This window comes from Rhinatrema bivittatum, chromosome 10 (genome assembly GCF_901001135.1).
Source record: "Rhinatrema bivittatum chromosome 10, aRhiBiv1.1, whole genome shotgun sequence".
NCBI lineage: Eukaryota > Metazoa > Chordata > Amphibia > Gymnophiona > Rhinatrematidae > Rhinatrema > Rhinatrema bivittatum.
This window is the reverse complement of record NC_042624.1, coordinates 28,586,301-28,601,723: the sequence shown is the minus strand read 5'-3', so window position 1 is coordinate 28,601,723 and position 15,423 is coordinate 28,586,301. Positions and strand designations below refer to the sequence as shown.

Sequence of the window (15,423 nt, the reverse complement as noted above, 5' to 3'; positions counted from 1 at the left end):
AATAGTTATTAATGAGAACATTAACCTGTAGTGAAAACCAATGTAATACTTTCAGTTCACAGCGATAATCAGAGATAAGGGCCAAACAAAAACATTAAGGGGTAGATTTTTAAACTTATGTGCGTGCGTCCATGTGCACGCACATGGATGTGGCTATTTTATAATATGCTTGCGTCGGCGTGCACGTGTTATAAAATACAAGGGGCGTGTGCACATGCGTGTCAGATTTTAACATCCGCGCGCAGCCCGGGACTCACGCGTGCAGGAGAAGGGTAAAATTTTATTTTACACACAGCGAAGCAATGGTCCTTTTTCCCAGTTCCCTCCCAGTCCGCTTCAATTAAGGAGCGGACTGGGAGAGAACTTCCCTACCCCCCTAACTTCCCTTACCCTTCCCCTCTCCTCCTCACCCTCTAAACCCTTTGTCCTACCTTTGGAGCAGTAGCAACACACACGCACCAGCAATCCCTTCTCCAGGCCCTGCCCCTCAGACCACCCCTTTAACTGGGACCGCCCTTTCGGCACATAACAGGGGTTATGCGCATGGCTGAGCCCTTTGAATATGTGCGCAACACGCACAAGATCCGGCCATGCATGGGGCAGATTTAAAACTTGGCTGCAGGGGGCGAAAAAAACCCTACAGAGTGTCAATTGGGTTTCCTTTCTAGGAAGAGCAAAGTAGAAATCTGGAGGAGACCAGGGACTATGGTAAGTAGTAGTCTAAGCTGGGTTGATGAAAGCAGCCCAACTTGCAAGGTGCCCGGGTGGAGTCTTCATCTAATACCATGTCCGTTCCCCATAGATTGAGCCCTAGAGTACAGCCTGCAGCAAGGACTTGGTATTTCCAGAGAATACCTGAAGGCATCTGGGCCTTGGTGTGGCTGGTAAATAATGATCAGACAGCATTTCCTTGGGCAAAGCTTCAAAAGACTCGACCAGCAAGGGTGTATCAAGCAAGATCTCCATATATATAGCTTCCAGTCTGGGGACACACCCAAGGCTGGTCCAGTTGGGATCTTCCAGAGGTGTGGGCTGCCCCTGCTAGCAGGCTAGGTAATTACTGCCAAGGTATTCCATGATTAGCCAGTTCTGTGGCTAATCCTAAGTGTCTGCGCCCTAAGCTTATAGGATCACTGGTTTGAGATCTGCAAATCCTTACACAGAGGCACATATAACATAATAAATGATGGCAGAAAAAGACCATATTAGCCAAGACAGTGGCCCAGTTGACATTCTTCAAGTTGGGGTAGAGGCCTATATAAATTTACATATGCAACCTGATATAAACTCCTACCCCCCAACCCAAACTACTATCTTGCCATTTATCTGAACTCTTAATCATTTTCCCACCACTGACCTCCATATCTATCCTAAGTGTGCCAAAATCTGTTAAAGTACTGGACTCTACTACTTCCACTGGGAGGTTATGTGAGGCCTGATCATTTTCACTAGACCAATACTATATCCACTTCAGTTCAGTTATTTTGCACCTTGCATTTGCAATGCATTACCTATTGCAGGATGAATTAAATTGCTTGATATTCTGAAAGAAACTGAAGCATGACTTTTATGTAATAAGTTTGGTAAAACATAAGATTTGCCATTCTGGATCAGACCAAAGTATCCTCTTTCCAACAGTGACCAATCCAGGTTACAAGTACTTGGCAGGATCTCAAAAGGTAGATTCAATGCTACTTATCCTAGAGATAAGCAGTGGCTTTTCTCAAGTCCACTTTAATAATGGTTTATAAACTTTTCTTCCAGGAACTTGTCCAAACCTATTTTAAACCCAGCTACAGTAACAGATTTTACTATATTCTCCGGCAACAAATTTCAGTCTAATTACGCATTGAGTAAAAAATACTTTCTATTTGTTTTAAATGTATTACCTAGTAACTTCATTGCATAGCCTCTAGTCTTTGTACTTTTTGAAAGAATAAACTGATTCACATTCCACTCCACTCATCATTTTATAGACATCTATCATATCTCCCCTCAGCTGTCTCTTCTCCAAGCTGAACAGCCCTAACCTCTTTAGCCTTTCCTCATAGGGGAGCTGTTCCATCCCCTTTATCAATTTGGTCAGCCTTCTCTGTATCTTTTCTAATTTCGCTATACCTTTTTTGAGATGTGGTGACTAGAATTGCACACAATACTCAAGGTGTGGTTGCACTATATAACAATAGAGGCTTTATGCTATTCTCTGATTTATTCTCCATCCCTTTCATAATAATTCCTATCATTCTATTTGCTAAAATGTTGAAAACAACTGGTCTAACGATCGATCCCTGCAACATACCACTAGTAATATCCCTCTCCATGGCGTGAAATCCATTTATCACTACCCTTTGTTACTTCCTACTCAAAAAAGTTTCTAACCCAGTCAATCGCTTTAAGCTCCTGTTGCATAGTCAGGGGACAGACCCATACTGGACTCTGGCTCTTCTTAGATAAAACTTTATCTTCCATAAGCAACTCTTCAACATCAACTGCTTACACATTCACAGTCTCCTTACCCTAATCCTGCTTGGAAGCTACAACAGCATCAGCAAATTCCTTGGCTCTCCCATTTAGTGAATGCACTAATGGTTCTTGTAATTGATTTTTTATCATGGTGACATCTCTGGCGAGTTGCATCATCTCCACTTGGCTCTCGCTTTTATCTCAACCACCAGCTGTAGCCATTTGCCGCTCTGATTGGTCCAGATTGCTGGGAATGGGTTTTCCAGCTCCACTACCTTGGCTGGCTTTTCTGGCTGGATTAACTCCTCACTTGTGTTGGGCAGGCTCCGGTTCTCTATTCTCTAATCCTGCTCTTGAGATGAAGGAACTGCTACCATACAAATGTACACTGCAGCCTCACTTTTTTCTCTTCTTTCCGAGAAACAATGACAACAGAAACTTTGTTTTCAAGAACTACGCTCTGTTGCAATTCCAACTTTTCTCTCTTAAGAACATAAGAACATAAGAAAATGCCATACTGGGTCAGACCAAGGGTCCATCAAGCCCAGCATCCTGTTTCCAACAGTGGCCAATCCAGGCCATAAGAACCTGGCAAGTACCCAAAAACTAAGTCTATTCCATGTTACCATTGCTAATGGCAGTGGCTATTCTCTAAGTGAACTTAATAGCAGGTAATGGACTTCTCCTCCAAGAACTTATCCAATCCTTTTTTAAACACAGCTATACTAACTGCACGAACCACATTCTCTGGCAACAAATTCCAGAGTTTAATTGTGCGTTGAGTAAAAAGAACTTTCTTCTCCGATTAGTTTTAAATGTGCCCCATGCTAACTTCATGGAGTGTCCCCTAGTCCTTCTACTATCCGAAAGAGTAAATAACCGATTCACATCTACCCGTTCTAGACCTCTCATGATTTTAAACACCTCTATCATATCCCCCCTCAGTCGTCTCTTCTCCAAGCTGAAAAGTCCTAACCTCTTTAGTCTTTCCTCATAGGGGAGTTGTTCCATTCCCCTTATCATTTTGGTAGCCCTTCTCTGTACCTTCTCCATCGCAATTATATCTTTTTTGAGATGCGGCGACCAGAATTGTACACAGTATTCAAGGTGCGGTCTCACCATGGAGCGATACAGAGGCATTATGACATTTTCCGTTTTATTCATCATTCCTTTTCTAATAATTCCCAACATTCTGTTTGCTTTTTTGACTGCCGCAGCACACTGAACCGACGATTTCAATGTGTTATCCACTATGACACCTAGATCTCTTTCTTGGGTTGTAGCACCTAATATGGAACCCAACATCGTGTAATTATAGCATGGGTTATTTTTCCCTATATGCATCACCTTGCACTTATCCACATTAAATTTCATCTGCCATTTGGATGCCCAATTTTCCAGTCTCACAAGGTCTTCCTGCAATTTATCACAATCTGCTTGTGATTTAACTACTCTGCACAATTTTGGTTCATCTGCAATTTGATTATCTCACTCGTCGTATTTCTTCCAGATCATTTATAAATATATTGAACAGTAAGGGTCCCAATACAGATCCCTGAGGGCACTCCACTGTCCACTCCCTTCCACTGAGAAAATTGCCCATTTAATCCTACTCTCTGTTTCCTGTCTTTTAGGCCAGTTTGCAATCCACGAAAGGACATCGCCACCTATCCCATGACTTTTTACTTTCCTAGAAGCCTCTCATGAGGAACTTTGTCAAACGCCTTCTGAAATCCAAGTATACTATATCTACCGGTTCACACCTTTATCCACATGTTTATTACTCCTTCAAAAAAGTGAAGCAGATTTGTGAGGCAAGACTTGCCCTGGGTAAAGCCATGCTGACTTTGTTCCATTAAACCATGTCTTTCTTTATGTTCTGTGATTTTGATGTTTAGAACACTTTCCACTATTTTTCCTGGCACTGAAGTCAGGCTAACCGGTCTGTAGTTTCCCGGATCGCCCCTGGAGCCCTTTTTAAATATTGGGGTTACATTTGCTATCCTCCAGTCTTCAGGTACAATGGATGATTTTAATGATAAGTTACAAATTTTTACTAATAGGTCTGAAATTTCATTTTTTAGTTCCTTTCAGAAACACACACTCTGGCATCAGAAACTTGTCTTTCAAGGGCCATGCTTTGTTCAAACACACACACCAACAAACTTTCCCTTTTTCGCTGGCAGGAGAAAGGCAAATAAACCCCCCTTGCTTTTCCAGCTCTGACTGACTTTACGGACCTTCTCTAGCCAGGTGGAGCTAGCACCCTTGGCCTTTTACAAATCTTTAAAATTTTCTTTTGCAGACACAAGTCTCTGTGTTCACAAAGAACTCCCAGCTGTTTTGCCTCTGTGCGTCCCCTGAGCCTCCCAGCTTCACTCTTCTCCGTGGGCAGGAACCATACAGTAATTTGTATTCTCTCTAGACTCTTTTGGCCTGTACCTTGCTTTAGGCCCAGCTTTCTTAGCCCAGAAAAAAACTCTTTTCTTTTTGGCTTGAACACTGCTCTGTGCTGCAAAACAAGCTTCAGTTCTGTAAAACCATTTTAGAGCAAACAGATTTCTAACAAACTTCCTTTCTGTTTTCAGGCATGGATCTCTGGCTGTACCTTGTTTACCACAGAAATCCCCAAACTGACACCATATGTGGCATAGCCGAGTAACTGTAGCTTGCCAGAGGACAGACCCACACTGGACTCTGGCTCGTCTTAGATAAAAAAAACTTTATCTTCCATAAGCAACTCTTCAACATCAACAGATTACACATTCACGGTTTTCACTGGAAGCAGGCCAGCTATGTTAAAGGGGCTGCCTTTCCGTTATACCCACACTTTGGACAAATGTTACATGAGCTGCCTTCTCCTGGAGTCCCTGGGGCCCGTCTTCCTTCCCCTAGGGCTGTACTCTTAACCCTGCTCTCAGGACACTGCCCTTGGAGCTACCTGGTTGCCTTACAATTTTAAGGTGGACCAGGCCAGATTACTGGTCCAGTGGGGTTTCAGGAACACTCCTTCACAGGCCCATATCAAGGGCGCTCAGTTTATTTATAAGTCTTCTCTGCAGAATCATGTCAAAGACCTTACTGAATCCAAGTACATTACATCTAGCACTGTTCCCCATCCAACTCTCTGATCACATCAAGAAATTGTTCAGATTAGTCTGTCAAGTCCTACCTCTGGTAAAACCTCAGATCTTGTAAACCACTGGATTCTAGGAACTGCATTATCTTCTGTTTTAGCAGCGATTCCATTAATTTGCTCATCTCAGAGGTCAGACTAACTAGCCCATAGTTCCGTCTCCTCCTTATGTCCACTTTTATGAAGAGGAACCACATCCTCCTGGCTCTAGTCCCCCAGAACTACTTCTGACTAAAGAAGCATTGAAAAAAGGTCAGTAAACAGAACTGCCAGAACTACCCTAGGATATGTCCTGTCTGATAGGGATGTGCACTGGTTTAAAATGAAACTACAAAACACGACAAATAAGGCTAATTTGTTTCATTCAGGGGGGCCTCGTGAATGAAACAAATATTAGGTCTAGGCCTGAAGCTGGGGCCTCGTCTAGGGCATAGGCAGAGGCCCAAAGCAGGGGCTGCAGCCTAGGCCCAAGCATGACACCAGGGCCTTAGCTAAGATCCCCAAAAATTAAACAAAACCCCAAAACAAAAAAACCCAAAACTTACCTTTATCCATTGGGTATCTGATGAAAGCCAGGTCTCGATGCCTGGGCCTTGGCCGGGGTCCGGATCCAGGCCTGACGCTGTGACCCGGAGGCTGGGTCTTGAAGATCAGGGCCTGGAGACCAAGTCCCAACGCCACAACCCGGCGACCTGGCTGGAGAGCCCAACATTGCGGCCCAGCGACCGAGTCCCAACACCACAACCCGACCCATTAGTTGGGTCCCGATGCCAGGGCCTAGGCCTACACCTGGTCTAGATGCCTGGGCCTTGGCCCAGGTCTCTGAGCTTCTTCATCCTCCTTGTTCATTGGCACTTGCAAGCCAAATGACGCTGTCTACTTGGGTTGTGCTGAAACTGCACCTCAAGCTCCCAGCGAACGGCACCATTATGATGTATGGCAATGCCATACACATTGCCTTATATCAAAATGGCGCCGTCTGCTGGGATGAATGCACCAGAGTTAATTAACTTTGGTGCGATCCCAGCAGATGGCGTCATTTGGCTTGCAAGTGCTGAAGAACGAAGAGGACGAAGAACATACGAACATGCCATGCTGGGTCAGACCAAGGGTCCATCAAGCCCAGCATCCTGTTTCCAACAGAGGCCAAACCAGACCACAAGAACCTGGCAAGTACCCAAACACTAAGAAGATACCATGCTACTGATGCAATGAATAGCAGTGGCTATTAGCTAAGTAAACTTGATTAATAGCCGTTAATGGACTTCTCCTCCAAGAACTTATCCAAACCTTTTTTGAACCCAGCTACACTAACTGCATAACCACATCCTCTGGCAACAAATTCCAGAGCTTTATTGTGCGTTGAGTGAAAAAGAATTTTCTCTGATTAGTCTTAAATGTGCCACATGCTAACTTCATGGAGTGCCCCCTAGTCCTTCTATTATCCGAAAGTGTAAATAACCGAGTCACATCTACTCGTTCAAGACCTCTCATGATCTTAAAGACCTCTTATCATATCCCCCTTCAGCCGACTCTTCTCCAAGCTGAACAGCCCTAACCTCTTCAGCCTTTCCTCATAGTGGAGCTGTTCCATCCCCTTTATCATTTTGGTTGCCCTTCTCTGTACCCAGGGCCGGTGCAAGGGTATTAGGCGCCCTAGGCGAAACGTCAACTATGCCGCGCCAACCCCCCCCCCCCCGCCCCCACACACAATTAACTTACATTGTGCATTAATGAAAATAACGAAGTCTGTATTTATAACAGAACACTTATTTGATATTTTTATGCCATGTAAACCATTGAGATGATTTGTCTTATGGACGGGATAGAAACTCTTTTATAAATAAATAAATAAAAATAAATAAAACAAACATAAACCAAAGCTATACTTGTTGCTCAAACAAAAAAAGCAGACACATCACATAATATTAAATAATTAAAATTGCAGTCAATCAAGAAAAATAAACTTAAAAAGCCACCTTTACTTACCCCCTCCAGCAGCTCTCTTACTCCTCTTCCATGCAGGCTGTAGTACACACCAGAAGCAGCAGTAGTGGCTAAGCTCTATACTCATGGTCCTCTTCCTTAGTGCCCATGTCTCTCACACACACACACCATATCAGTCATGCCCCCATGACCAGTTTCTGTGTCTCACACACCAATCATCTCCCAAAGTCTTTGACAAACATACCAGTCACCTTCCTGAACAGTTTCTCTCATGCCATACACACACACACAGGCTTCCCACTCCCGTGTTCCACTTACATATACGGGCTTCTCACTCTCATAATCACTTTCTCTGTCTCACACACACTCACCAGTCTCTCACTCCCATGCTTGTTCTCTCCACATGCACAGGCTTCTCATTCCCATAATCACTTTCTTTCTCTCACACACATACACAAACACCAGTCACCTGATCTCTCTCATGCATACACACACACAGGCTTCCCACTCCCATGTTCTCTTTCAGATATACAGGCTTCTCACTCCCATGCTGTGTCTCACACACACCCAGGTTTCTCACTCCCATGCTCACTCTTCACATGCACAGGCTTCTCATTCCCATAATCACTTTCTTTCTCTCTCTCACATACACACAAACACACACCAGTCACCTGTTCTGTCTTACATATACAGGCTTCTCCCTCCCATGCTGTGTCTCACACACACCCAGGTTCTCACTCCCATGCTCACACTCTTCACATGCACAGACTTCTTATTCCCATAATCACTTTCTCTCTGTTACACACACACACACACACCAGTCTCTCATTTCCATGCTCGCTCTCCAGGTGCACAGGCTTCTCATTCCCTGAATCACATTCTCTCTCTCTCACATTCACATCAGTCACACCGTCACCTTACCAACCAGTCTCTCTCTCAAACATGCACACACACACAGGCTTCCCACTCACATGCTCTCTCTCACATAATCAGGCTTCTCACTCCCATGCTTTCTTTCACATACACCCCCACAACACCAGGCTTCTTACTCCCATGCTTTCTCACATACCCAGAGTTCTCACTTCCATGCTTTTTCTCTCTTTCACACACACACACACACACACATCTCACACATCAGTCATCTCCTTGAGCAGTCACTTTCATTGTCTCTCACATATACACATACATCAGCTCTCTGACCAGTTTCTCTCAATCACACACACACATGCTCTCGATCAAATACATTCTCTCACTTACACACAGGCTCTCAATCACACTCAGGCAGGCTGGCTGCTTCTCTCTCTCTCACTCACTTCCTCTCCCCCCCGAGCATAAATAGTAGCTGCAACAGCCTCCTCCTCCAGCCCCCGCAGGCCAAGAAGGAAGACTCCCATCGGCCGCAGGAGGCTCGTGCTGCTGACTCCTTTCCCGATTACCGGCTGCTTCGATTGCTCGGGGGCCGATGCTGCTGTCACCGCTATTTTTTTCATGCGGCACGGATCTCTCTCCTTCCCGCGCACCACTTCCTGTTCCGGGTCGGGGGGGGGGGGGGGGGGGGCGGGAAAGAAGAAAGGCCCAGCCGTGGATGCCATAGCTTTTTTTTTTTTTTTGCACGTGCTGCCATTCCCGCTGGGCTTGAACGTGCTGATAGCCCAGCGGCAACGGCAGCAGGGAAGAAAGAGCAGCGGGAGAGAACCGGGAGCACGCGACACACCTGGTTGAGAACCGCTGGGGGAGGTCAGATGGGGTCTTTTGGGGCGGGCTGCCGGCAGCGGCACTTTATTTTTATCGGGGGGGCGGCGGCGGCTTAATGCAGCTTTTTTAAATTTTACCGGGCAGTGCCGCCCCCGGGAAGCTGGCGCCCTAGGCGACCGCCTAGTTCGCCTAGTGCTTCCGCCGGCCCTGTCTGTACCTTCTCCATCGCAACTATATCTTTTTTGAAATGCGGCGACCAGAATTGTACACAGTATTCAAGGTGCAGTCAAGGAGACGCCACTAAGGCCCAGGCGTCGGGACCTGGCCTCCGAGTCAGGCCAAAGCAGCAGCAACCTACTGCTGTCTCTTTCTTTCTGCAATCTCATATACTTTATGAATGCTTATTATTCAGCTGCTTTAGAAGCCATAGATTCTTTTCCTCTTTCCTAACAAAAAGGTTAGTTGCTTTGCAGTATCTCCTTTCTATTTTCCCTATTTTAACAAAATTATTTTCCTCACGTCTAGGGCAGTCATCTATGAATGACCCTTAATTGCCTATGTTCTAATACTGAACCACATCATCCGTTAATCACTGGATTTCAAATCATTGTCCACTGTAGCATCAGAAAAAGTTTCCCCATTGGAAAGCACAAGGTCCAGTATCGCCCTATTTCTAGAATACACCACAGCTGCAATCTAACAATCAACATCTGGCAAACTGAAACCCCCTAGCAACAGCACCTCCCCTTTCATAGCAATTTTGTGAATATCTTCCATTAAATCTCTATCCATTTCTTCTGTCTGTAAAAGAGGTTCTATTATACCTTAACCTATTATGTCCCAAATCTTTTAAGAAACTATCCTCAAAATAGGACACTGGGACACAATGGGTTAATAAATAGATAATGCCATGCACTCTTTTCAGATTAACCCACAGTGCCGCCTCCTCATAGTTTAAACCTGCTTTACTGGTTTTTTTTGTTTTTTTAATATAGCACCACTCCACTCCCTTTCTTCCTACCCTGTCCTTTCCGAATAGACTGTAGTGCGGTATAACTGTATCCCGGTCATGATATTATGTGCACTATGTCTTCATGACAGCCACGATATCTAAGCCAGACTCTTCCATGACGCCCCAAGATCTGGGACTTTATTTCCCATACCCTGAGCTTTAGTGTACATATGCCGCCCTTTTTTCCCCATTTCTATACAAAAGTTAAATGTTTCACTTACCCGAGGGCTTTGCTCAACCATCCCAGCTCATGTCCGTGGAAGCTGTTGCAGGTAACTGTTTACAACTACTTATTTGTACTGTATTGTAATGCAGGCATCTTTCTATAATAAAAGCAATGGCACTTTCTCCATAGGTTCCACTGCCCTTCTTGTGATTCTAGCTCTGCTAGTTTCGACTGCTACTGTGGTTATATTTGTTAACAAGAAGAGACTGAGGAGGTGTATACTCAAGGACAGTGAGCTTGCAGGTAATAGAAAATACACAGGACATGACCCACAACAAAGGTTGTTCCATAAAGAAAATCAAAGCAGGAAGCACAGCAGTACCTTATTGTGTAATGTTTGGTTGGTCGCCGTACTCATCCAACACCATCGTGGCATAAACGTCATCATCTTCTGGCTCCTCCCACTCAACAGGCCCGGTCCTTAGGGATGCACCCAGCTCTATGAAGGCTCCCTGGCAGAAATCTCCATCTGGCTGCCTCCTGTTGATGTCACACATCAGGGTATTTAAACCCCTGCCACGCTCCTCTCACTGCCTCAGCAACAGGTCCTCCTGCCTAGCAGTGCATGTTGCTTCTCCTGTACCTTTGCTCTATTAGCTTGCTCGTTGTCTTACCGCTGTATTGCCTTATTGTTTTGCCTCTATTGCCAGACGCCCATGGTCCTCTGGGTCCTATCTTCTGTCTCGACCTGATTCCTGACCATTACCTCGGACACAGACCATTCTCTTGCTTGCCTGCCTTTGACCATTGCTTTGGACGTTGATCACTATCTTGCCTGCTGCTGCCTGCCACTGATCCTTCCTCTGGACTACGCTCTTCTCACTGCCTGCCACTGCCCTTGGCCTATACCTACTGATTCCCTGTTTGCTGCCTGCTCTGACCTCAATTGGCTCAAACTCTCTCTTCATCTTTGCCCTGTGGAACCATTGCCTAAACCCTCCCGACCCCTGGAGGGCTCAACCTGTGGTGAAGGTGAACAGGTGAAGCTCTAGCTCTGTCCCAGCCCAGCACATCTGCAGGCAGTTAGTGTGGGCCTTGCAAGTTTCATGCCGCAGCAGAAGACTCCACTTCCCTAACACACTGAAGCATGCTTGAGGACCATTAGTCCCCTTATTTTGGAATAGCTTTGAGAAGGACTTCTGTCATCATCTTTGTTCTTAAATGATGCTTCCAATTTGATCAATGTATTTCTTTATTCAGATTTATTTATTTATTTATTTCTTTTATATACCGACGTTCGATCGAGATATCACATCGGTTTCCAGATAACTAAAAGAATAGGGTAGTAACAGCCCTATTTTATATTATAACATTGTAATAAATATAATAAATTATAACATTGTAATAAAATATAACGAATTGTAACAGAAATAACAGGATTACATGGAACATTTGATATAGTATATAACATATGTACATAAATGACTTGTTGATGAGGATATTTTAAGGTTAAGGTTGGCAAGGAGGGTTGAAGGGGGGAGGGGGGATAGGTGGGAGGAAAGTGGTGCAAGGGAGGGAAGATGGTGGTGCGAGATGCTTGTGTAGGGGGCGTGGTGTGTTGCAGTTGCATTTGGGCAGGTTACGTGTCAGGTGGGAAAGCTTTTAGGAAACATAGATGATTATGAAACATAGATGATTATGTTTATGATGATTATGTTTATGATTATGTTTATGATGATTATGTTTATGATTATGAAACAGATGATTATGATTATGAAACATAGATGATTATGTTTTAGGAAACATAGATGATTATGAAACATAGCTGTGCTGTTTCTTGTGCGCTCTATCTCAGGGGCACAATGAAGTGCATTCACAGTCCCTTATGCAGAAGTTGCTGGTGGCAACCAGAGTAAAGTTAAGCACAAAAGTTTACATACATAATACAAACACGTTTTGTACATCTGTGCGCTATACTATGTCTCTCAACCTGCAAATCGATTCAATAAAACGTGCAGGAGAGCCGGCGCTCCGAGTTGAGCGCCTGCTCTTCCACCGCGCGCCCAGGCACCTCTCCTGGGCACGCGATTCTCTATTCAAATTAGGCCGCGCGCCTTGAGCAGGCGTTAATTTCTGAGAGTAACATGTGCGGCTTGGCCGCATACTTTACTTTCAGTATTCTGGGGTAATAACTAAAAGGCTCATTAACATGCATTTGCATGCGATAAGTACTATTAATTTCAGGGGGTTTGGCCGCACTTTTTCCATGCACTATTATTACCCCTTACAGTATAAGGGGTAATAATAGTGCATCTAAAATGCGCGGCCAAACGGGGGCTAAACGTAGCGCTCAGTGGAGCGCACCTTTCTGTATCGGCTTGCTAGTGATAATAGAAAAGTAAACATTTTGCTGTTTTGAAGACTTAATTCAGTGCTTTTTACATTTTTCAGACTATATGAATCTTCGGGATATGATTGATTGTGATGAAAGTAATAACACCTTTCATGATATAAAGCCTACATACAAGAGAAGAGAGTTCACAGCAGCAGAAGATGGAGCTACAAACCAGGATAACTCTGTCACTTCTACAAATAGTGTGAATGAGAACATCCTAAATTATGTACCAAGTGCAAATTCTGTTGATCGCGAGATGCTTCTCCATGATAAGAGAAAATAGAAATAATTATATTCTATAAATAAATAGAGAATATCCTTTGTAATCTTGAAATTACAAAGAAAAAAATTAAGTAAAAAAAATAAAAATCTCATGCATTATATAAAAATCTCCAAATGCTGGTGGTAGGAATGACAGGGGCTGGGAAAAAGCAAAGACAAAATCAAGAAAATAGGGCATTTGCTAGGTACTTGGACTTCAAGAAGATTGTAGGTTTTTTTCTGTAATAAAGATGCTGTATTTTTAAGCAAGTCAGGGTTTTCCAGACCTCTGTATGGTCACTCCAGATAATAAAAAAACCCCCAAAAAACATTCCTTGCTATGTCTTCCAGGGTTATTCAACTAGGGCTGAGATTTTTTTTTTTCTTAAATACATTTCACAGGAACTTATCAAATAGCAGGTAATGCAGTTTGCTTTATACAATCCTGTTTGGCTTGAGAAGTTTCTGGAAGATTGCACAACATGAAGGGTTTAAGATATATCTGAGATTGAGATTCTTCGTGTTCAGCTCCAATTTGGTTCCTTGTCTAGACATCAGCTAAGGTTTCTACTTATATCTATTATATCTGATAAAAAAAAATAGCCTGAAAAGCAGACTTTATTTTATACCAGATGCATATTTGTTTTTGTTGTGCTCCTCCACACACTACATCAGACAATGGTCCACTGAGAAGAGCATCCCGTCTCTGACAGTGGCCAAGCCTCTAGGTTGCTTGGAGAAAGAGCTCCCAGCAATAACAGGTTCCAATCCCAAAGCCCATGTAATAGTTGTTCATGGTTCTGTGTCCTCCAGAAACTGGCCAAACATCTTTTTAAAAATATTTTGCTAAATAATTTTGACCACATCCTCCAGCTACAAATTTCACAGCTTAATCTTGCATTGACTGAAAAAAAAAATCCAATATTTTCTTAAATTTGTTTTAATAGTTGTGGATATGATGAGACCTTCAGGGACAGAGTAGTCAATTTGTTAAATTTGTTTTAATAGATGTGGATATGATGAGACCTGTTAAGAACATAAGAAAATGCCATACTGGGTCAGACCAAGGGTCCATCAAGCCCAGCATCCTGTTTCCAACAGTGGCCAATCCAGGCCATAAGAACCTGGCAATTACCCAAACACTAAGTCTATTCCATGTAACCATTGCTAATGGCAATGGCTATTCTCTAAGTGAACTTAATAGCAGGTAATGGACTTCTCCTCCAAGAACTTATCCAATCCTTTTTTGAACCCAGCTACACTAACTGCACTAACCACATCCTCTGGCAACAAATTCCAGAGTTTAATTGTGCGTTGAGTAAAAAAGAACTTTCTCCGATTAGTTTTAAATGTGCCCCATGCTAACTTCATGGAGTGCCCCCTAGTCTTTCTACTATCCGAAAGAGTAAATAACCGATTCACATCTACCCGTTCTAGACTTCTCATGATTTTAAACACCTCTATCATATCCCCCCTCAGTCGTCTCTTCTCCAAGCTGAAAAGTCCTAACCTCTTTAGTCTTTCCTCATAGGGGAGCTGTTCCATTCCCTTTATCATTTTGGTAGCCCTTCTCTGAGCCTTCTCCATCGCAATTATATCTTTTCTGAGAGGCAGTGACCAGAATTGTACACAGTATTCAAGGTGCGGTCTCACCATGGAGCGATACAGAGGCATTATGACACTTTCTGTTTTATTCACCATTCCCTTTCTAATAATTCCCAACATTCTGTTTGCTTTTTTGACTGCCGCAGCACACTGAGCTGACGATTTCAATGTGTTATCCACTATGACACCTAGATCTCTTTCTTGGGTTGTAGCACCTAATATGGAACCTAACATTGTGTAATTATAGCATGGGTCTGTTGACTGGTTCTATATTTATTTATAGATTCTTATATACCGCGGTACGTATAATCATACATCACCTTGGTTCACAGAGAAACAATAAATTAGCAACAGGCTTTACATATAACAGGTTTTTTTTTTCAATTCTTTATTTTCAGTTTTGAAACTTTTCCAAGATTTAAACTCTTTACATAAAAATTGATGTCTAATACATAGAAATCTAAAATATAAATAACAAAAAACTTCTAAAGTTCAAATAACATCTTAATGCATTTTAGACATCATAATTATAGGATAATAAGGAGATATCAACTAAAGCATTTTACAAGAACTTAATACAACATTATTCCTATTTGTGACTAATTAACTGAGCAATTCGGAACCCCTTCTCATTCTACTCCAAAACTGCTGCTGATACCTGTGGGGAGTGAGCAACCAAAAACTCTTTTAACTGTTTAGGCTCTAGAAATATATAATTATTGCTTTTATAAAGTATGCAAGCC

General features: G+C 43.2%; 1 protein-coding gene across 2 annotated transcripts in view; it reads left to right on the top strand.

Moving 5' to 3' along the window:
* The window catches only part of LOC115099920 (deleted in malignant brain tumors 1 protein-like), a 50,707-nt gene extending 37,301 nt beyond the window's left edge, over window positions 1-13,406 (top strand). Inside the window, exons 8-9 of one of the 2 annotated variants that reach the window (XM_029617928.1) lie at window positions 10,609-10,722; window positions 12,871-13,406. In XM_029617928.1, the coding sequence (XP_029473788.1) occupies window positions 10,609-10,722; window positions 12,871-13,097 (341 nt within the window). In that variant the 3' untranslated portion in view covers window positions 13,098-13,406. The remainder of the gene's footprint in view (window positions 1-10,608; window positions 10,723-12,870) is intronic. The other variant, XM_029617929.1, reaches the window with a different exon arrangement.
* Window positions 13,407-15,423: the final 2,017 nt, after the last annotated feature.